General features: G+C 44.2%; 1 protein-coding gene across 8 annotated transcripts in view; it reads left to right on the top strand.

Moving 5' to 3' along the window:
• ANO1 (anoctamin 1) overlaps positions 1-23,753 on the top strand; it is a 72,714-nt gene that overhangs the window by 19,348 nt on the left and 29,613 nt on the right. For 6 of the 8 annotated variants that reach the window (XM_069016409.1, XM_069016412.1, XM_069016408.1 and 3 more), the window contains exons 2-7: positions 12,860-13,038; positions 15,583-15,909; positions 18,275-18,373; positions 19,358-19,509; positions 20,747-20,801; positions 23,247-23,298. In XM_069016409.1, the coding sequence (XP_068872510.1) occupies positions 12,931-13,038; positions 15,583-15,909; positions 18,275-18,373; positions 19,358-19,509; positions 20,747-20,801; positions 23,247-23,298 (793 nt within the window). In that variant the 5' untranslated portion in view covers positions 12,860-12,930. Of the gene's footprint in view, positions 1-5,748; positions 5,768-10,237; positions 10,259-12,859; positions 13,039-15,582; positions 15,910-18,274; positions 18,374-19,357; positions 19,510-20,746; positions 20,802-23,246; positions 23,299-23,753 lie in introns of those variants that run through there. The other 2 variants (XM_069016410.1, XM_069016411.1) reach the window with 2 other exon arrangements.

Here is a 23,753-nt window from a genome sequence, read left to right as displayed (position 1 = left end):
GTTTTACTTTATTTATATATTTATTTATTTCAATTTTTTTTTTCTTTTTTGGGCCTCCATTGCCCTGGCATGAACCTCTGCTTTGGAGCCTCATCTCTAATGACTGCCTTTGAGCATTCTCAATGTTAATTAATCACTTGTGCACTTTAGTTGTTCTTCATTGCCCTTTGACTTCTTGACCACCCAGTGTAGGATGAGGAAAGCTGGTAATGAGGGGGTACATTTTTAGTTCTTTTATTGTATTCTAGAAAGCTCCTCCCTCCATCACTGCCACAACCCCCTCTGTCATTTTGCATCTGCTTAAATTTGAGTTCCTGTGTCTGACAAAGTGGGGGATGAGTGCTGCAGGCAATGTCCCAGAGAAAAAGCTGCTGATGCTCGTTCATCTTCACTGGACATACCCTAAATGTATACCCTAATGTTCCTTTTTCTGAGCTGCTTCCCACAGAGGGACAGTTGCACAGACACAGAAAGAAGCAATCCTGAGGCACCTGCAATGCCAGACAGAGCTGGCAGGTGACAGCTCTGGAGAAGCTTAGGAGCAGCCTGTGTTGGAGCAGAACATGTTACACCGTGCTGGGAGCTCTGATGGGCTTGTTGAGGATCTACAGTCAGGAGAAAGATATTTCTGTGGGTGTTCCTTGGAATGGAGGAGTCTGCTGTGTTTGGGCACAGGGTGGACAGGCAGTGGGTGTGCAGTTTGACCTTAAGGTGTTGGCTTCCAGTTGGTCTGACAGTTTTCTGCAGCTCTGCTCTGAGAGCTCCTCTGCTACTTCCAGTGCTGACTGGAAATTCTCAACAGAAAGCGTCTCCCAAAACCAAGACACTGGGATGTGAGCAGAAACAGACTCGGTTTTGGCATCTACAAATCAAGGAGAGGGCAGAACTGTCCGGAAATGGCGCAATTTATCCTCACCCAAACCAGAAGAGTGTCCAGCTCAAGGGTGGAATGGGCCCCATGTCAGTGGCAGGGATATTGATGTATTTCAGGAGCACAGGATCTTGGCATCCCAGCTGGAGCTGCCAGCCATTGCCCCATGAGGACTGTGACCCACCAGCGTGGCTGCTTTGGCCCCTGGGGCTGAGGCAATGAGGCTTCACTCAGAAGGGCACAGTTCTTACAGGTCATTGCAGGTGGGAGTTCTTACCTGCCCAAGTGCATCAGTATTTTGCAATTTGTAAATCTTCCAGCTGTGTGCCGTGCCCCAGTGGTGCTGGTGGATTAATGAAAGAGAAGTGGCTGTCTTCACCAAAAGATTCCTTTCTTGCCCCCCTCTTTTTCCCCCTCAGGCACAGCAGCAGCAGCACCAGTGCCTTTGGTTGTGCAGCTACAAAGTGTTTCCATATTTAAACAGCACTCCAGATTGTTTATTGACGTGGGTAAGGGATACAGCATCCGAAGCCCTGGGAATTACACCATAAATTTCCCAAATAAATAGGCATAAGGGAGAGAAGCCAAACAGGATATAAGTGCTCAAAAGACTCACGATCAGCAAGAAGTGTGCCTTTCTGTCAAACCAGCAAGTCATTGTTTTACCATGCAAAGTAGCATTTCAGACACAGATTTTTCTGCAAATGGCTCATTTTTGCTGCCTGGCTTCTTAAACCTTGTTTAAAAGGTCGTAGGCTGAGTCCTTTCTGAGAGCCTGATGGCTGATTAGCAAGTGTGAAGATTAGCAGAGCAAGCACTTGGTGTTTTCTAGCCTGGGAACATCCCGATGGGCACTGTGGGAATTGGTACACGGGCTGGAGTAGGTGTGAGGATGGGTTTTTTTCCCACTGGAACATCATGTTCAGGAGTGACAACGTGGGTCTGTAGGTATTTTCTCCTGCAAGAACTGGCACTCCAAAAGCTTTGGGTGGAGTCAGGTCATACCTACATTTACACTTGCTCCAGTTTTCAGTACCATTGGAGCATCCAGCCTTTCACACAACACGATTTTGTGCTGTACCACGGTGGGATGTTAATCAAGAAGACTTGGCTTTGTGTTCTGAAGTTTCCCTGAAGGCTCTTGTTGGACTGCCTGGAGCTGTGCCGTGGTGGCATTCGCTGTCCTGCCTGTCTTTGGTCCCAAGGACAGGCAAAAACCAGCCAGCAGGGAGAAAAGGCATAAAGAACTCAAACTGTTGATCTGAGTTACAAATACTTCCCGAAGGAATATAGCTAAGAGATGAGATTTTTCAGGAAAGAAGGGTTAGTTTCACCCAAACAAAAAATGGTGTTAAAATCAGGTAAAGGAAACAAGTAGATACAGAAATGTCACAAGTGTGTGTTGGCTCGGGGGGATGCTGTGGTGAGGTGCCCACTGCTCTGTCCATCCTTACCCTCATGGAAGAGTGCCTCAATCCTGAACTGGGCTGGAGTCTGACAGCATGAAAACAAAAATTTACACCCTCAGACGTTTTTTTTTCACCCTCTGCAACCAGTTCAAATATTTTAAATACTGTCTGTCCCTCAAACACAAAAAATGCAGTGTGCAATGTCATAATAGAAACCAGCAACTGCTACAGGCCCCAGATATCCAAAAGGCTGATAAAGCAAAGGGTCCAAGGATGTTGCTGGCAAGTTATTTCAGAACTGAAATCACTCAGAATTGCAATACCTCTCTTTTTATTTAGCTAGTTGCCCTCTCTTCCTTAAAAATACCAATATTGACATCATTACTGCAGTTGGAACTTTCTCTCCATCAGCAATACTTTTGTTGCAGGTTTAAAAGCAACCACATCAAGACAATTTCCAGAGAGCTTGAATATTAAAAAAAAAAAAACCAAAATTAAAATTGGTAGAGACTGTTATGAGACTAGAAACCTAGCTGATGAAACTGTGTTTTGTAAACTGGTTTAACAAACCCACCAGCATATAGTATGTGCTATTAAAAACCAATCAAGTTTGCAAATAGCCATTTACAACATATTTTGAAAAGGTCTGTGGAATAACAGATACTGTCCTTTAGTGTATCTGAAAAAAATTACTTTTCTAAACATTCTGGTAAGACAAGGGGCTTTTTTGTCATGCAGAGTATTGTTTTTCTCAGTGTTTCAGTGCTTGAAGATAAGCAATATATTAAAGTTTAATTCCATTTTATTCTATTGTTTAGGGGTTTTTAACACAGAATGGATAAACATTCACCAGATAAATGAACAGCATATTTTCCTTTTTCAAAAAAAAGAGAAGACAGAAAGTGAAATATTATTCTGTTAACCAAAACAGAAAAAACCCACAATCAAAACTTGTCTTGGGCTTATAAACTTAATCACACTTTAGGGGAAAATAAATTCCTTTCCTAAATTCTAGGATGAAACCTTGACCCTGTATAAATAACAAGGTTACATCCTCAATGTCTTTCTCAGGAAATATGAAAACAAATAATGTTTTCTCTCCTTCTCTCTGCGTTGATATCAAATGCTTGCTCTTGGCAGGAGCTGCTGTTTCCTTTCTTACCCAGAATATCTCTGGGCAGCCCATCACTGACCACGTGCCTGTGATGAATTTTGGGCTCTTTCGTGGTGGAACAGCTGCAGTTTGGGAGTTTAAAGAAGATTTGGCTACAGAAAAGACATGCTGTTTGAAAATCTATAATTTCTAGTTTTGCTTCTTTGGGCCATACATTTGTGGGGCTCAGAGGTGTTTCCTCAGTGGAGGAGGATTCATTTCTAGTACTAAAGAGAGAGTGTTGAGGGTTTGTCATGGGAGGAACGATGTCCCTCTGGTGATGCTTGTGATTGTCTGGTGATGCTCTTTCTGGGGATGATTTCTCAAAGAGTATTGAACAGGAAGATGGCAAAAGGGAGAATCCTATCTCACACTCTTTGAAATAAAATACTGGACTAGAATTGCCCTTTATTATTTCTGTTTTCATTAGTGTTTTACATGATGATCGTAATTTTTTTTAAAAAAAGTCTTTTTTTTCTTTCTTTTATATTTTTTCTGTAGGACATCTCTGAGTTTGCCAACATGTCCTTGTTTATACACAGCTTGAGCACAAGGATCTTTCAACATAGGTCTGTCTTAGGTTCTTGTCATATGAGCTCCTTGGGTTTTCTGTTTGTTTTTTGGGGGGAGCAGTGTTGATGCAGAAATCTGCCTCTTTAAGGTCCACTCCTTTGGGACAGACCCTGAGCTCCTTTTGGAAAAGCGCTGCTGCAGAACAAACAGGAACAAGATAGGAATGAAACTTAGATATTTGGATAGAGATTTTGGCCCAGCTGCCTTTGAGCACCTGCAGCAACCACAGAGCCCTCCACGCTCTGCTTCTTTCCATTGTACAGGTGACAGCAATTTCATGGCAATTTCCTCTCCTTTGTTTTTGGGCAGGAAATGTGGATTGACCAGTGTACCTTTGGATAATCCAGGTTTATAAGTAAGCCTGTCCCCTGTTACAAAACTACAAGGCAGCTGTTTACACTTAGACTGGGTCTTGACTGCTCCTTTGATATAAAGATGTATGAGATAATAAATATTGTCAAAAGCTCCTTAAGGAGGAGATTTGGTGAGCCAGGGCTCAGCCCTGCTGTTGTTCTCAGCTGCCCTGCTGAGGGCCAAACTGCAGAGGATGTCTATCCTCAACCATTCCAATGCTTTTCATCTGGGGAGGTCTCAAGAAGCCTTACCAAGGCTCTGGCCCAATCCTTCCTCTTGCTGGCCCCCGAGGGAAGCTGTCTCTGCTGATGGATCAGCTTTCTGCTCCAAGAATTCTGCCACTCAGGATGGGACCTCTGGGAATCCTCAGCAGGAGTATCTTGTGTTCCTGCAGCACGCGTTTCTGCATCCCCTGGCATGGGGAGAGCTGGCTGCCTGGTACCTGGCACCCTCCCAGATCTCAGCTCTTTCTAAAATTGATGCCTTAGGTTTTAACTTTCATATTTTTCGAATCCTTTACTGCCTAATGTGTAACTCTGAAGTTCCTTGTAGCTGTTCACTTCTGCTCTCTCGTGCTAGGTTAAACATAACAAAGCCTCTCCAGGCCTGCTCTCCAAGGACACCAGACCATCCTAGGCCCAAAAAGTATAAACCAAAGAGCCTCTAAGGGGGGTAAGCTGAGGGGAATTACATCATAGAACTGAAACTTTAATTGGAGCATTAACCCTGATATGCAAATGAACCAAACCTATAAAGGTGTGAAGAACTCGTGACCTGCTGTGCATCTTGGGGTCCATCTTGGCAGTGGCCTCTGGCTCCCCAGGGGTACCTTTGAAGGCCTTTCAAATAAATACCCACCTTTATTCCCTTACTCCTGTCTAGTCTCTGTTTTCAGGTGGCTGCTTCAGCCATCAAAATCAGGGGGCAGAGTGCCTGGCTGCATCTACACTTCTGAGGGCTTCTGCCACTGGTGTGCCTCAGCTCGGTTCCTTAGGCCTGGGGAATGCATTCCCATGGAGAGACAGGAGTTAATGGAGCTTTTCCACTCACTGATTTGCATTCCCTTGCTCAGGGAGAGAGATTCTTCCCACTGCTGGTGGAACTTTCCCCTTCACTGTCAATATCAGTGTTGTTCCAAGTTAAAAGTGCAGGGCTATGAGGCAAACTTGGGAGAGCCAAACTTAGGGCAAGATTTGGTTGGATTTCCTCAAGGAGCAAGAGCTGGATATCACCCACCCCCATCTCCCCACCACATCAGCTCCACCTGCCTGGGCACACCCAAAAAACATATATAAATAGGGTGGAGCTCTGCCCTGCAAAACCCAGCCCCAGTGACCGCCTCTCTCAGCTCAAATGTAGAAAAGCAGCTCCTGAATGTGCTGCTGTGGCCCAAACCCTCTTTATCAGGTGAGCAAAGCCTTCCAAGGCATCCATGACTGGGTTTACACAGCCCAAATGCCCTCGTGGCTTTGCATGGAAATGTAAACACGAGTGCAAATGTCTCAAGATTAGGACTTTAAATGGGAAACCTCAGGGATAAAGAGCAGCTCTGCCAGTCAGCACGTGTGCCATGGCCTCAGCCCCAGGCTGCAGTCCGTGACTGAGATTTTAGAGTAAAACTGGTAATTTTTGGATCCTCATTTCCACATGTTTGCTATAAAGAGCCTTTTGTTGCAGCCTGGTAAAACAAAACATCATATTTTAAGTGTATCTAAGTATCTCTTGTATCTAGACTCTGGTGAGAGTTTAGGTATCCACTGACCCAATAAACATAAATTCTCTCACCATAATCTCTTTTTTAGTATTTTTTTTCCTTTCATCTTACTGCTCCCATTGATAAAAGCTGCCTTCCCTTGGACCACACAAACAAAAATAATGAGCATCATAAACCTTCAAAGCATAATTAACACGATTCACAAAGCATGGATTCAGTGGCTCTCCCAAATCTAGTTTTGTTTCCACCATAGCCTTGAGCAGAGTTTTAGTGCTGATTTTTGTGCAATAGCAACAGAAGCAAATAATATTTTTCTGATGTCTGGCAGAAGAGGAGTGCTTAATTTAGGTGTGTTAGAAATATGTATGAAAGCAGATTTACTTAATAGAGCATTAAATAGTTGTTGGTAGTTGTGGGGAAAAAAGTGAAATTTGCCTTGGGATGGGGAGAGGCTTTATGTGTTTTTATAAAATGTGAGCTTTGATGGGGTCTAATAAACAGGCAACAGTGTTATGGTAGAATTTGTATTTTCTGGTCCTTTGCATGCTGTTGAAAATGCTATTTCAATCAAAATGTTCATTATCTTTACAGGTTTTAGGTGGTTTTGCTCTTTGTTTTTACATTTCACAAGGCTTCTGTCAGATCAGACATGTTCAAGCCCAGGGCTGTATCCTGCAAACAGGGTAAATTAATCTTTAAAAACAAAAATAGATGGGCAGGAATAAAAAATGATGTCATAGCTGTGTGTGTCCTTCTAACCTGCTTTGAGAATGTTGATGATAATAATAGATCAATAACTTTAAAGCTGTAGACAGCCTTCCAGGAAAGCTGCAGCCCCACTGCAGAGCCCCACCATTCTCAGTAGTGAGGAACAGAGCTAAGCCAGCTGATCATCCACATAATCCTACCAGGAGCTGAAGTTTTTCCACCCGTGTGACTCCCAAGCACCGGACACAAGAGTGTCTGAATGGGCTCTGCCCTTCAGTGTGAGTTGTCAGCACCAGGTACATCAAGGCCATCCTGCTTTGAAAGTATTTCCAGTCTGCAAAGGAAACTGTCCATGGAATCCAAGATTTATTTCACTGTTCGAGCTTTTCTTTCTTTTAGTGGATTGGGTCATAACATCATGTTTGATTCATTAAGGTAATAACCACCACAGACCTTGGCTACAAGTTTTAAAATAAATGGAAAAGCAGAGGAGATGGGTGGGTTCCAGTGTGTCTTACTTAGCGTGGTGCTGGAGAAGATGAAAGAGGTAGGGAGTGACCTTTCTGCAGATGGATGGACAGGAGGTATCAGCATCCCTAGAGGTGTTAGATTTGCCCCGGGGAGGTGGGCTGCCTTTTCCAGCAGCCCGTGGGTGGTAGAGTGAAACCTGCTGCCTCTCCAGAAGCAGCGCAGCTCCAGGCAACATCTGGCTGCTCACAGCTGGAGAGGCGAGGGAAATTTACATCAAATGGTCCCAGATGTGGCTCTGATCAGCACCTGGTGTCAGGACTTTGGGCAGAACAAAAGTTCAGGACGTGTGTGGGTGTTCCTTGGAGAGCGCCACAGCTCCTGTCCCGGCTGCTGGTCTGGGGCCAGTGCCTCGTAAACAGGTGTCAGCATCCCAAAAAAAGAACTGTCCTCCTTGCCAGCAGCGGGTATCCTCGCTGGCATTCCAGCATCCTCGCTGGCATTCCCGGGCACGGCTCCTCGGGCCAGCAGGAATGACCCGCTGGTCGGGAACGAGACCTGCTGCTGCTGGGGTGGCACTCTGAGCCTGCCCGGCACTTGCCTTGTTTGTCCGGGGGTTTTGGCCTCCAAATCTGACGGCCTTGGAGTATATCAGGAGGTGGGGCAAGAAAAAGGGGAAGCGATAGGCGAGTCACTTGTGAGGATGACTTTTTTGCTTCTTAGGATTAACCTCTAACTTGGAATTTGGGGGATACGGGAGGTGGAGAACTGGGTGAGAACGTGCTGAAGGAGGATCCTGCTGCTAGGGGGCAATATGTAGCAAGCAAAGCCCCACTGAAGGCGTTTTGTCTCAGTATCTTATCAAACTTTTTATTCAAGAGCTTAAACCCAAAAGTTATCCAACATATTGCACGCGCCACCGGTTTTTTTTCTGCAGAAAGAGCATATTATAAACAAATAATCAACCTTTACCTACGGATTGTGTGTGTTTCTTTTAGAATATGTATAAATATGTGTGTGTGTGCATGGTTTTCTTTATACACATCCTCATTACCTGCATGATTCTTAACTTTTCATTCTGGATTCTATCCTGGTTTTTATAAAGAAAAAAGATAAGGGCGTGGACATTTAGAAGCCTTGAATCACATGGTCTTGTAACTCTCCTGCTGCTTCCCTTTTGGGAACAGCTGGGACAGCTAACTCAGAGGTCTTTGTGACTTTTTTTTGTTCTCCCACTTTCTTAAACATACTCCCTAAAAAGGAAAAGAAGAGGAAACAAGAAAAAAGAAAAACAAAACAAGGGCAGGCAGTTTCAGTGACATTACTGGTTTCAGGTTCAGCAGGGAAATAGCTGTTCATTTGTTTAGATATACTCGTGCTGACTTGATGATGCTCATTTTAGAACTAGTGCAGGGTGTTTCTCTAAGAGTTGGGTTGTGTGAGTGCAATTTTTAAATTCATTTTAATGATAAAAATAATTTTTGCTGGGGAATATTCAGTGGCTATGCATGATTATGATTATAATGTTAATGGCTGATTGAATCATGGAGGAAATACATCGGCTTCCACAGCAGGTTTTTGGTTCTGGTTCACCTGGTCTTCAACATCCAATGAAGAAGCATTGTCTGAGTGAGGGAAGGTTACAGCACAGCGTGCCAAATTTCAGTGGTGGAAAAGCTGTCATTAATTAATTAGTGTTAATTTTTGCAAGATGAGGTTGGGAATTTTAACAGCTGCGACTGAAATTTGAACAGGGGAGGAAGTGGTTTCGAGTTTGAGGGATTTCTTTTTGTTAGTTCAGTCTTGTCTCCCATATTGTTCAGAATGAGAGCCTCAAGCATGGGTTTGACTCCGTGTCCCAGGAATATTAGGGACTTCTGCTGACTCTAAATCAGTGGGGTTTTGAACAACATCAGCTGTGGATGCAGAGGAGAAAGGGTGGATTGGTTTTATGGCTGTGTTGACACACATTGAGTGCTTCTTCAAATCTTTGTTGTAGTGTCTTCTGCTTAATAAATAGAAGAGAGTGGGTTAGTCAGCATTAGAAGGCAGCAAAGCCAGCAGTTTTCACAATGCTCTCCTCTTTCAGTTCCCAGCAAAGAGATTAGGATGTCAGACGAGCTGAATTAGGACATTACTGCTCTTTGCACGCCTCACCTTACCTCTGCTATCTTGCCATAAATAATTCTGAACATGAATTTATTTTGTGATTAAATTATTGTCCTTGTTTAATACGATTAACATAAAATATTCATGGTTTTAAGTCTTCAAAATGCTCTACTCCATGTAAAAAAGCGGTTTTGTGTTCTGGAACAGAAGGCTTTGACCTCTGCCAAATCAGCACAAGTGAATTGGTTGTAATCCCTGGGTGTTTGTAATTACCAGAGTGGTTTGGATGGCTTTACTTGGTATTAAATCCCGACATCATCCTTAAGTGCAGAAATCAAATCTGGTGTAATTAAGATTATATCAAGAAAGCTCTCACAATTCAAGTATTTTCCAGTATGGTCATAATAAACCAAAATGGTATGATTCACTGCCTACCTGAAGCACTTGTTCTTTCCAATATTGCCAGGCTACTGATGTGTAAACACAAATGTAAATATCTGCTTGTCTCGGGGGAGGGGGGGGGGGATTGTTTGGGCTTGCACAATGGTGCTGAATCATCTGAGCAGGTCTCCTTGCTCTGTGCTGGGACTTCACAAACACTGCTTGGAAGTGCAGCCCCAGAGCACAGGGAAGTCCTTTGGGCTCAATGAAGCTTGTGTTTTTCTCCTCGGAGCCTATTCTGTCCCTAAACCAGCACTTTTCAGTTCACAGGTCCATTATTCAGCTTCACAGTCAGTAAAAGGTGCTTCTCTTCTAATACCCTCTGCAAAATGCTGACGTAACTGGGCTTTACTTAGTACACGTGTGAAAAAGAGGGGAAAAAAGGAGAGGACTTTTACAGCACTTAATCCACTGTTCCTACAAAGTTGTTTCTGGCCTCCTTCCGAATAAAAATGCAGGTTGGTTATGCTTATGAAGTTCTAGAAGTGGTATTATTTTATGAGTATTTTGCAGCCACAGAATAAAGGCTTGAGTACAGAGGATACAGCAGCTGACCACACTTACTTCAATTGCCCTTGTTCAGGGAGCCTGCCCGTGTGTGTCTGCGTGCTGGGAAAAAGAGACCACACATAGGTAGGGAATTACTACAAACACTCCAGCTGCTGCCACGAGCCAGCAGATTTTTGGCTGCATCCTCTGTATGACCCCCAAAATATCCTCTTTAACTGTTACAAATTGCTGTTCAAGCAGCTCGCTGAGTTTGGTGGTGCTGCCCCGAGATCTCACGAGTGGTGTCTGTTCTGGTGAGAGTTATTGGGGAGGTTTGAAGGAAAGCCAAGGAGAGCAGCCCAGATCTGCAAAGGTGTGGGTGTTCGATGCTGTGCACATGAATATGCAAAGGTGCGTGCTGCCCAGGTTTTACTGTAAGGTGATGATGTTAATGAGCACTGGAGTTCCTCTGAAAGCAGCTTGGGGCAGCAGATGGCCCAGAACTGAAATGAGCAGCAGGCTCGTGGCGTCGGCAAGTTCCAGAGAAGCACAACTGCAAATTCCACAGCAGCATGGCTTTCATAACAGTAATGTTTACCTTTCTCTGTCTGATAAGCTCAGGAGATGTGCCAGGGCTTCGCTTGCATCTTCCTCCTCTGCCTGCTGCGGGTTGCTGTCCGTGCTGGCTCCTGCCTCGTCCCTGCCAAGAGCCTGATCTCAAGTGCAGGGATTAGTGCAGTGCCCTCCCAACACTCACATTGGGTGAGGTTGCTTGAGGCCAGGTGTGGTCAAGCTCTGACCTTCTCCAGGGATGGATGGAGATTTGTAGCTTCACTGGTTTCCTCCCCCATCGTGTGATCACTCTTGTTGTTAGAGAACTGAGATTTTTTTTTTTTAATGTTTGGTCATAATCTCCCTCGTTGCAACTTGTGTCTGTAGCCCCCACCCTTTTCTCATGCACCTGTGAGAAGAATCTGATGCCTTAGGTTTTAACTTTTATATTTTTCAAATCCTGCACTGCCCAGTGTGTGACTCTGAAGTTCCTTGTAGCTGTTCACTTCTGCTCTCTCGTGCTAGGTTAAACATAACAAAGCCTCTCCAGGCCTGCTCTCCAAGGACACCCAGACTGTCCTAGGCCCAAAAAGTATAAACCAAAAATCTCTAAGGGGGTGTAAGATGAGGGGGAATACATCATAGAACTGAAGCTTTAATTGGAGCATTAACCCTGATATGCAAATGAACCAAACCTATAAAGGTGTGAAGAACTCATGACCTGCTGTCCATCTTGGGGTCCCTCTTGGCAGTGGCCTCTGGCTCCCAGGGGTACCTCTGAAGGCCTTTCAAATAAATACCCACCTTTATTCCCTTGTTCTTGTCCAGTCTCTTTTTTTAGGTGGCCTCTCAAGGCATCAGTTCTTTCTGGGGTGCCAAAGAAATAAAAAATATGAAAGTTGAAACCTAAGGCATCAAATCCGGTCCTGCTGTGTCTCTACCTACTCAGCTGGTAGGTGAAGGCAGGAATGGGAACCCCTCATTTGCCTTCCTATCTTCTTTGGGTTTGCATTTTTCCAGCCTATCAAGACCCCTTGAAGTGGCAGCCTTGCCCTCCAGCTTATCAATCCTTCTCCTCAGTTTCACATCATCTGCAAACTTGCTGGGGAGTGAGATTTTCCTTGTTTCTTTCCTCAACATTATCCCTGAACTTCAGCCAGACCCAGACAGGGAACTTGGTTGCATGTTTTTGTTGTTTGGGAGAGCTTATTTAGTATCCATAACCTCTATAATACTTGCTTTATCTTCACTCTTCGGACAAGCAAGCCCTGCTCCTGTGTGGTTAAAAAAAAAAGGGTACAATGTTGCAGTATTGTATTTCAATGTCAAAATTAATAAAATCGTGGAACACTTTTCCTCCTATTGCTTGCATAAGTGCCCATATGCAAACAACAGTTTGCATTCTGTCCCTTATCTGGTCACTCCGTTCGTAATGAAACTTTTATATTAAATCCTTTAGCCTGTGTACTTAAACAGTGAGTGGAAACAGTTCTGTCTTCATCAGAAGCAGTTTGAGAGGGAGAACCCCCCAGATTCTCAAAACTGCTTAAATAAGAATGGTTCAGTAAATCAGATGCAGGATGTAGGTACTTGAGGGGAAACCCTTGACTTAGTTCTTCAGCACGAACAAGTTAAAGGAGAAAACGCTTTCTGAGAAGGGGAAAGAACCGTGGCACCTATCCTCACCAGCAGTTTTCCTCTTTCCCCCTGCTTTTTTCCTTCTCTTGCAAAGAAATACAATCATTCCATGAGCCCACAGAGTGAAAACATCCTGAGACACCAGTGCAGGATAAAAGTTAACTGAGCACTCTTCCTCTGGAGGAGGAGGATACCCAGGTAGGGCTGAAGAGGGCTGAGGAAAGCTGAGAAGGGAGGCAGGGAGAAGGGGTGGGAGCCCTGCCCAAGGCTCATTGGCAGGAGAAGGCAGGCACGGGATACATTTCAGCTTTTGGGTGGCTCTGGGAGGAGCAAGTGTTGGGATTAAAGTGTCTTGATAAAATTGTTCCCTTTCTTCTCAGATGCAGACAGCGAGTTTCATGGGGTGGATTTTCTGCCAGAAGATCTCAGCGAGGCTCCAGTGGAGACAGGAATGAGGGTGAACAAGAAATACTCCTGCCTACCTGCTGAGGAGAAGGGCATCCACATCATCAACATCCGAGCGATCGAGGACATCGGCTATGACCAGCACGAGAGCACCGTGAGTAATCACGGGCCTGCAGGGCCAGAACAGGCACGCTGCTCTTCACCCCTCAGCTCATTTCTCATCCTTTCCACTCCCAGGATGCTCTGAAATCCCCTCCCTCTGTTTTCCCAAGGTGCTGGGAAGGATTGCCACCAGGCACTGTCCCTGCTGGTGTGCTGGGGGTTGTTCTCGGCTGGGTGAGAAAGGGAACCTGGAGCATAAAAAGGGGCTGACTCTTCTCAGAGTAAGGAATCTGGCAACAAGGCTATGCCAACCTTCACATCTTACCAGTGCAGAGGAGAACAGAAGAGAATGCCTAAAATTTCATGCAAAAGCCATTGTTGACATAGGTAATATTAAACTGATCCTCTCCAGCACACAACAGAGATCAGATTTCCAGTGTCATTTACTGCTCCTTGGTAAAATTCCTTAACACAGATTTTAGAGGAAGTCAGTAATATGAATACCCAGTGTGATTACGAGTTGGTTATGTAATAACCAACATAAAAACAAGTTTATTAAGGTGGAGTGGTCTATACAACAGATTCCCTGGGGAAAGAGGAACCTGAAAAAGCAGCATGTGATTTATTGTGCTTGTGCTTAAAATTAGGATGGAGCATGGAGGAATGATTCTGTCAGGGTGTTAAAATCTCCTGCTGTGGTGAAACTGAAATGTCTTTTCTCTGTCTCATTCACAGCTGAAGGGACATGGCCTAAGTCAATGCAACTCCATTTAAGCACAGCAGCACTGCAAGAGAACAGGGGGCCCATGAGTACCTTTCAGCATTTATACCCCATCCTTAAAATAACCTGACCATTAATTTCTTTAAAACAGAACCAATTTTTTCGGCTGCTTCCTGTTTGCAGTGGGTTATAGCTATTCTCACATATTAATGAATCTGTTGAGGCTTTAGTAGCCATAGTGGTGGTTCAGCCAGGTTTTTCAGAAGCTGCTGTTTAATTAATTAGTAAGATTGACACATCTTAAAGAAAAATTAAACACAATACAGTTAGTTGCCATTTGTTAATGTTTTGTTTCTGTAGAAATTTGCATAAGTGAGTTGCCTGCCACAAGCAGCTGTCAGCTTGCTTTGAAAAAAATGTTCTGAATTCACAGGTACGTGCCATTAATCACAAAGCAATTGGAAAGTAAGAGTTATCAATGGTATTTTACATCAAAGTTATGCTTAAGAACTAAATGAGAATATCTAGATAGGGCACAAACGTGAGCAGCCTGTGCCCTGAAGAGTTTGGCATGGCTAAATAACCTTCCCTGTTTTCATGGAACAGGAAATAGAGGCAAGAGGACAAAGAGTGAACTCCAAGGTGGCACCAAATGCTGTACTATTTTATTATATATTTATTAACTTGGTGCAAAGGGTTTAGGTTAAATGGGAAAGAGGGGCGAGATCCTAAAGGAGAGAGAAGCAAAGGCTATCTAAAATAACTCACATTCCCTGTTATGTGTATGAAGTAAGCAGGTGTGCACATCCCAAACAGATGGTAGCATTTTGCAACTGATGGCCTCTTGCTCTCTTTTGGAGCACAAGTCCTTTTCCTTTCATGGAGGATGGACATTCTTCTATAAACTTAAAAGCCAGAAAATTTCCCTGGTTGCTGAAAAGCCACTCTTGTGATGAGGAAAGGCCAGTAACTAGTGAATTTTCTTTCCTTTTTTTTTTTTTTTTTTTGAATAGTATGTGGATCTCCAAGGGTAGAATTGTGGATTATGCATGAGAAGTGTTATACAAGTAGAAATAAATTAATTGTTAGTACCTTTTTGTTTGCTTGCTTGTTTGTTTCTACACTTGGCCTGTGCAGTTTTCAGATAAATGCTTGGAAATGAAATTGTGGTTTGAGTCTTACCTTTCATGTATCTTGCAACACTTACCCAGCATTAACTCAGGCTGGGAATAAAGCCATTGCCACCATCAGATTGCATAGTGACATGGGTTTTATAAGTGGGAAAAAGAAGTGGTGAACTCAATAAGCAGTGACCCCACTTCCCTGGCTACTTTCCATGCGCGTTTTTGGCCGTGCCGCAGGACCAGCTGGCTCCCTTCAGTCTGTATCTAAGATGATCTCTTTCTCAGATGATACAGACTTGCAATGATAGATAAGAGAAGTGAGAAATGTTTCCACACGATATTAATCTATTTGTCAGAATTACAACATTGCAGATGTCATGGGTGGAAAAGGACAGACGATCTTAGTGGCGATTAACCCCCGAAGGAGAAGATCAAACCCACCAAGTAGCTGACTTATGAACCAGTGTGCTGCTGATTAGATTAAATCCCAGACATTTAATCTATTTATTCCTGGCCAATAAAACCCCAGCTGGCTATCAGTAAAATTAAAGGTGTTAACTTGCAAAAATTTTTGGAGTAAGTAGCATGGGGGGACTCCTCCCACCTGCTGCCTGTCTGCAGAGAGGGCATCGTGTGCTCCAGGCAAAAGGAGCTTGGAGAGGAGAGGATGGTCTGTCTGGTGCTTGTGCTGGGGTGTGCACTCATTATTTTTCTCTCTCCTTCTCTCCACACCCCCATTCCCCACTTCCAGTTATTAAATTCCCTATCCAAAAATCCGGATGCTGACTGCAAATACGGGCTCTACTTCAGAGATGGCAAGAGGAAAGTGGACTACATCCTGGTTTACCACTACAAGAAGTCCTCGGCCGGGAGGACTCTGGCCAGGAGAACTCAGCAGAATGATGCCAGTGTCCGAAGCAGCAAGCAGGACCAGCCCCTTCCAGGGAAGGGCGTGCAGCTGGAGATGGGGGAGAGTGAGACTCACATGGATTACCACGAAGATGACAAGAGGTTCCGCAGGGAGGAGTATGAAGGGAACCTCGTGGAGGCTGGGCTGGAGCTGGAACGTGATGAAGATGTAAGGATCCATTTAAAAGGGTTAAAGATAGAGAGGGTAATTGGTGGCCAGGTCCTGGGTGGTGCTGAGCCGTCCCTGCGAACCTGGCTCTGATCAAGGTTGCACAAGCTCAGCTCTTGCAGGATTTGATTGCAGTTCTGGCAGTCAGTGCCATCCTCACCCAGTGATTTAGTTGGCTGCACAGGAGTGTGGCAAGGTATTGTAAATGCCCCACTGAGGTGAAGTTCCTGGCTTTTCTTGGCCAGGATTTGTGGCACATCCACCATTGCAACACAGCTGTGTCGTGCTATCTGGAAGTGAGGCTTAAATTGCTCTGAACACTGATCCCAGTTTGGTGGGTTTACAGTATGCAGTGATTTGGATCCCCTGGTAATTCCAGTTCTGAGGAAAAAAAAAAAAATCTGATAAAGGCAGCATCATCTTTATTCCTCAATATAGGCTCGAGGAGAATTAAATTTGTTCAGGAGGCTCTGGTCCACGCTCCTGCTGGGGCACGTGGGTCTGCCTTACAGTTTGCTCTTTCCATTCTTAGATGTGAACAGTACAGCTTGTAACGTCTTCCACCTGCACCCTGAAAACAGGATATTCTATTAAAAGCCCATTAGCCAGTGTAAAAAATGATGTATGTGAAGTGCTGCCAGTGTGTGATTAGCAGAAATAGACACAGCAGTATTAATTTCAAAGAAAGCTGCTACAATTATCTGACCCAACCAATGTGCCTCAGACTCCTGAGAGAGAGGGTAAACATTTATGCTGGTTTTATTTACAGGATCCAAAAGCTGAGGTAAACATTTCAACCTGGGAACAGCCTGCTAAAAAATAAATCTGTCACCTATTCCTCACAAATTACAGACATTTATATCTTTTATATATTATGTGTATGTCATATATATATTTAACATGGTACAATGCAACAAAACCCCAAAACCTTTCCCTGCTCTGTCTCCCAATGAAAATTAGACTGGCTTTCTGTCCAGCTTGCAGGTTCCTGTAAGAAACTGGGAGCTGGCAGGTGTCAAGTCATGGACATTTAAACCCTTTGCCAGATGGGAGGTTTCACCTATGACATGTAATATGATTTCAAATGATGCAGAAGGGCACAGGGGTCAAGCCAGGACACTGTAAAAGAGAGGGAACCCTGTCCTTTCAGTGCAAGACACCAAACCACATGAGGAAAGTCTAGAGATGAAAGCAAGACTCGGGGATTTACATCAGCTTCCACATCCAGCACATCCATGCAGGGGGAAAGATCTGCAGTCAGTTGGGCCTGAAAAGCCACAAAGCTGCTTTGGAGACCTCACTGATTCCAAAAGAGCAAAGGCTTCTTAAACAGATGGTGTTTAATAAATCACTTAAGCGCTCTTCAGTGAAATGGCTGGATGGTCACACACAAAGAATTGCGGTCAGCAGCTCAATGTCCACAAATAATTGATTAAAACAAGGCCAGGTTGGACAAGGCTTGGGGCAGCCTGGCCTGTCCATGGCAGGAGTGTTGGAACTGGATGATCCCTAAGATCCCTTCCAACCCAAACCATTCCATGGTCCTCTGAGTAACCAGTTTCTAGAAAGCCGGTGAGGATATAGCTGTGTGAAAACTAGTTCTTGTAATAACTGAATTGCAGCAGCAAGATTAGAAAGATTCATTAAAGTTCATTTCTCTTCTGTTTGCTGAATGCCTCCTGGTTGGAAATTGTTTGTCCAGTGCCTTTGGAACGGTTGCTCCAGGGGGAGCAAACATGGGCGTATGTGGGAGTGCCAGGAGCAAACATCCATGTCCGGCCCTCTAGAACGCAGCTCAGAGAATGACTGGGCTGCAGGCAAACCACCAATGTTGCCATTAACTTCTATCCTCCTTTTTCTTTGTTCTGTGGAGTTATTCCTGCCAGTTTTCCTAATTACAATGCTTTAATGGAGATACTCACATTTGATTCTGAGGCTGCTGCTCTGAGGTGTGAGCAGCTCTCAGGAGGCAGCAGGGGCTCTCTCAGCAATTACAGCACACTCACCAAATCACACCATTTTGGCTGCATGCCTCTGCTTCAAATTTAACTAGCTCAGACTGTATTTGTGTCCACAGTCATCAGCTTTTATTTCCCAAACATTTTTTATCTGTTTAACCTTGTGGTAATTGCTCTGGGAGACAATAGTGTTTTTTGAGTCACGTTCCATAGCAGCTCAGCACAGTGAGGTGTTCAGTGATTGTCCTGTTGTTAGAAACCAACTCTCTCAAACAAATGAGATTTATCATGGTGGCCCTGATGGACTGTTTGTTCCTTAAATATGTATGAATCACAAGGGGTAATATATTTAATTTCCTCTCATCAGTAACATTTTCCCCTGCTTTTTTTTTTTTTTTTCTGTTAAGACTAAAATCCATGGGATTGGATTTGTAAAAATACATGCACCGTGGAATGTATTGTGTCGAGAGGCGGAATTCCTTAAGCTCAAGATGCCCACAAAAAAGGTCAGTCCTGGTCTTCTTGTTTTCCTCAAGAAGGCATAGTTTAAACATTTGTTCCTCTCAGAGCACCTTGCAAATGCAGACTTCTCTTTCCACGAGCACTTTAAAAACAATTAACTAATGTGCACCAAAAATGAAAGTCACAAACGTACTTGCTTCGGGCAGCAGAGAGAAAAAGTGAAAGGAGGAATGGAAATAAAGAATTTCTGGCTGCTGCCACTGTCTGTACATGATGAGAGTGATTTCATCCTCAGTGTGTTTTAAAAGAAGAGGTTGCAATTGATGGTGACATTTGTGTGTGCATTTTGGACACTTTTTTCTCACCTGAAGACTGCTAAAAATGAGCACAAGGATAAGAATTTGTCTCGCCGGGTTTAGTGACTACTCCTATACACAGTCAGTCACGTTTGCAGGAGCTGGGGCCACTCTACCACAAAATAAATTACCTCTCAGAATATTTGAAATATCATTAAAGGAATGACAGTGTATTTTCATCAATTCTAAATCACCCGTGATGGATAGATAGATAGATCGATAGCTACCTGCTCAGTGAGCACAGCTCAGAGATGGATTAATATTTAAACACAGACTAAGTGCAGGTCCCAGACTGCACAGGGAAGTTCATAATGGAGCAAGAGACAGTCTCCAAGCCCAGCATCATTTATTACAACACTAAAACCACACTTTTGGTTTGGATTTCATATTAATCCCCATTATTGCCTCACTTACCAGGAGATTTTAATCAGAAGCACAATTAAATAAAAAAGTCTGTTGCGATCCTGTGGTTCCTTAATCCTTGGTTTGACTTTCTCATCCCTGTCTTTCTGGATGGTTTCAAGAATGTAAACCCCACTCCACAATAGTTTATTGTGATACATTTATCTAATTGCTGGTTTATTCCTTGCAGTCCACTCTGACCTAGGGATAACCAAAAAGCAGTGAAGTTTAACTGTTTTTTGGGGTTTTTTTCTCTCTTTGCCCCCTCAGATGTATCAGATCAACCAGACCCACGGTCTCCTGAAAAAGATTAATTCTGTAATTCAAAAAATAACAGAGCCCATCCAGCCAAAAGTAGCAGAACACAAACCTCAGACGGTGAAGCGCCTCTCCTACCCCTTCTCCAGAGAGAAGCAGCACTTGTAAGTGAATTTCCCTAAAAATCCATGTCCACAGGTTCCAGCCTCCCTGAGAGCAGCTCAGGCACCAGGGGGTGAATGGGGACATGAATACCAACACTTTGGTGGGCATTGCTGCAAAGAATATTTCCATTTTGCAGTAAACGTACTTTTTGGGGGGGTTTTGGGCTCGTTGTTGAGGAATGAGTCTTTGTAGAGAAATCTCTGTGTGTTGTAGCACATAATGCACATCTGTATAACTGTACAATTTATCTGTCAGGCTGCCAAAAGGGGATTTATAATGTGGTTTATAATAGTGTGGTTTATAATGCTTGGTAAAACTTGCAGGCAGAGATGTGGGTTGATGAATTTCAGAATAATTTAATTTATCTGGTGTGGGCAGCTGACACAGGTAGTGCCAACCAGGCCTTGCCTTTGAAGTGCTGTGAAGTCAGAGGTGGCTTTGCCATCGATCCCAGATCAGCAAGAACAGCTGTAAATGTGGGTGTAGGGGAAAAAATCATGAGGCAGAGCCCAGCCAAAGCTTCTCCTGCCCTGGATTGCTCTGCTGCTGCTCTTCCCTGGCCAGCATCCCAGAGGAGTCACTTTGAAGGCCATGTTAATGGATGTGCCAGCTGGAACAAACAACAATCCCAGGGCAGGATCCCTTCCCTGCACACACAGGGATTTTAGTGCTTCATCCAGAGATGCAGAGCACTGGTGGGGCTGGGCCAGTCAATGTGTGTGACATCTTGGCCTGGCCTTGGGCTTGCAGGAAATGTGTTTGTGTGTTTGCTGAGTGTGGGGTGTTCCTGGAGGCTCAGAGAAGGTCCAAAAGATGCTCCTGAGTGTAGACATGGATGGGCCTCAGACTGTTTGCAGGTGGCTTTTCCAGTGAGACCACCTGTGTCTCTGCTGAATAAGGGAGAAAACAGCAGCCTTACAGGGAAAATTAAAGATTATGAGGGGAAATTCAAGGCCAGCAGTGGTCAGGGATTCAACTTAAATGAGCACCAACATTCTCTTTTGTGCTGAAAAACCTATAAAGACATGGAACCAGTGAAATGTATAAGCAGCCTCTTTAAACTGTGTGAGTTGGGTTGGACTTGCTTTTTAACAGGGTTTTTACAAGCTGTTCTTTAATGTGAGCTCTGAGACATCCCCAGGAGAAATGAAAATATTGAAGGGGTCAACAAGAACAGGAAATTACTGACTTTTTTCTTTTCCTGACCTAATGGGCTTCCTTCTAATCTTTTAACAGATTTGATTTGTCTGACAAAGATTCCTTCTTCGACAGTAAAACGAGAAGCACTATAGTAAGTTCTGCCTATAAATAATTTATGGTGGATATTGCCTCAGTCGTGGTGTTAACAGCTTTAGAACAATGCCTGTTCAAGTTTATCTTTCTTAACCAAATGCCAAGGATCTCCTGTGCCATCAGGTACTGAAATTATAAAGAAAGCACTTCCAGACTTAGTGCTGAGTAGTGTTTGATGCTAACAGGTCGCTGCCTTTTGGAAAATAATTTGGATCTTCTTTCTAGTTCACAGGTAATTTTCTTAGTAGAGATATCACCAGCTGGGAATATTTAGATGTTACCACTGGTTCTGCCCACCAGCTGCCTGCACCCATGACTGGTTTAACTTTTTGTAACTGTACATTGTTCTTCTTGCAAAATGCTGGGAAGTATCCCGAGACAAATTCCAACGAAACAGCCGGGTATTCACAGGGAATATTATTTATAGTTTTGGGGGGAAATTCTCTGTAATGGTATTGAAAGTGTTGAGGTTGATGGCTTTTATCTGACTTCCAGAACATAAAATAGAGCTGGGGAAGAAGGTGTAGCCTCATTTGTAGCCACCAAAGGAGGAATGGAAAGGCCAGCTCGTGTGACATGCAGGGCAGCTGGAAGGGGCCGTGCCAAGCAGCCCTGGCTGCAACACACTTCAAAGGATAACAGGGACTCTTTGCCCCATTCCCCTGCTCCTAACTGGTGCCTTGGAATGTGACTGCCAGTGTGCTTTTATCTTATCTTTAACATCAGCCTTTTGGGATGCCAAGTGGTTTCCAAAAGATCTTATATCCCAGTCATAGCTGCCTTTCATTGCTGTGGTGATAAGGGGTGTGAGATATCCCACTTCCCTTTCCTGCTCTGAAATTCCAGCGTGTTCCACAGGGCAGTTCCCCTCCAGCTTGAAGTGCAGGGGTTTGATGTGAGCACAAGTTATGGGGGTGAGGTGAGCTGGACCAGGGGAGGCAGATGCAGGAGCACAGAAACGGGGAAGGAAAAGGCAAACATTGATTCAGTTTATTTGCAAATAAAACATTCAACTTGAGATTGGGAAACCAAAAAAAAAAGCCTGGGTTTTGTTTGTAGGCTTTCTTTTATATGTCCGGATGTATGGTAAAAAATCCTTGTAAGTGCAAGGAACTTAACAAACAAAGAGTTAAATTTCATGGCAGGCTGAGCAAGGCAGCAAGACAAAATGGCTCCATGGGACAAGAGGGTGAGCAAGACTGACTGAAAAATGGACTGAAACGGGAGCTCAGAGCAGAGGCTGAGAGGAAAGGGAGGGATAGGGGTTTTTTAAACGACTGGAGGAACACTGGGCATATAACAATAGTGCTGCTGCTGTGCTGCTTTGTGTGAAATCCCTGTAAATCACCCAGTAATGAAGAACATATTGAATGTTTCCCAACACCATTTTATTCTGTGTGCACTGCTGTTTGTATTCTTCTTTCTTAAAGTTCTCCCCTGCCTTTCTCATATGTATTTTTGAACCGCAGTGCAAATATTGACCCTCCCGCCTACTGCAAAATGAACAGGAATCTAGTCACTACCCGTGAGTCTTTGATGAATAGAAACTAAGCCAAAGACCTTTTAGTTATTAAAAAAGAAAATAAAAAAAAATTATATAACTGGAAATCTCTCTGTGACAGCCCTTTAACTCACTGGGGTTACAAGACGACAGACGGACGAGCTGTGGGACTTGCCCTGGATGCCCTCACTTGCTTCCTCCAATGAATTGAGCAAGAGTCGAGTTAGCACACGGATTAGGGAGCTGGGAAACAGCCCCCAGCTCCCCGGACAGGCCAGGCAGTGGGCAGGAGGTGCCTTTGCTCCAGGTTTCCCTGTGCTGCCTGCTTGCCTCGCCCCAGAGCATCGCTGCACGGCAGCGGCCGAAAGCTGAACCTCGCGGGCAGCCTGCTGAGCTGTGCAAAGGTTACTCGACAATAAATGCAATAAATCCCAAAATAAATACATCTGTTTTGCCACTGGGGTCAGGCAGGCTCAGAGATGTTAAGGTCAGCCTGTGTTAGGCCAGTTTGATAAACGGCTGCGTGCTGTGTACACGCTGTGAGCCCGGAGCTCTGCTCGGGTCCTTGGGATGGAGCCAGCCTGCGCCCTCGGAGGCGAGGGAAGAGCTGCTCCAGGTGGAAGAACACCCCTGAGCTTTGATCAGTGGCTAACTTGAGCAAAAATAGCATTTCTGTTACGCCAGGGGGTAGATGTAACCCTGTTTGCCCCCATCAATTCTCTCAGTGGCTGACTATTTAGCTAAGCTTTTCTCTCCTGTACAGAAAGCACAGCACGGAGAGCTCCGAGCCCTGCTCTCCTGAATACCATGACTTTTATTAAAGAATGATGACTTCATCGACATCTTGGTTTGGCCAATATTTGAGCTGTACACAAAAAGATCGTGCTTTTCACTGGCAGTGTCTGAAGTAACCCTTTCCTCTCTTTGCTTCTGCTTCTGTAGGTTTATGAAATATTGAAAAGAACAACGTGTACCAAAGCAAAATATAGCATGGGTAAGGAACTTTATTTAGCTCTAAGATCAGTGTCTTTTTCAGGTATTGAAAATAATTGCGTGTCATAAATGGCTGTGGAGTTTAGGTTTTTCCCCTGCTCTCTAATTTGATGTATGTGGATGTAATTGTTTTATTTGGAAATTTAATGGAATTTATGTAGCTGTTTGACATTTTTTCAAATGTGAATTTATAGATTTGACTCTAAATTAAATGGTAAGTGAGCACATAGCCCCTGCAGGGCTGGAAGGTGACATAAACCAGCAGATGAGATGTGCTCTGTGTCCTACACTCCCTAAAATGCATGAGGGTATTTCCATTAATTCCAGCTGCAGTGGAAGTCTGTGGCTTGGCCCATTCCTTTCAAGCAGGAACCCCATGTTTTATGGTGCCATGGTTTTCCAGTGACTGGAGTGAAATGGTCTTGACCGATGACCATCCTGAGTGGAACTGAGATG

The sequence above is a fragment of the Aphelocoma coerulescens genome, chromosome 5 (genome assembly GCF_041296385.1).
Source record: "Aphelocoma coerulescens isolate FSJ_1873_10779 chromosome 5, UR_Acoe_1.0, whole genome shotgun sequence".
Taxonomy (NCBI): domain Eukaryota; kingdom Metazoa; phylum Chordata; class Aves; order Passeriformes; family Corvidae; genus Aphelocoma; species Aphelocoma coerulescens.
This window is presented reverse-complemented; position numbering and strand designations above follow the sequence as displayed.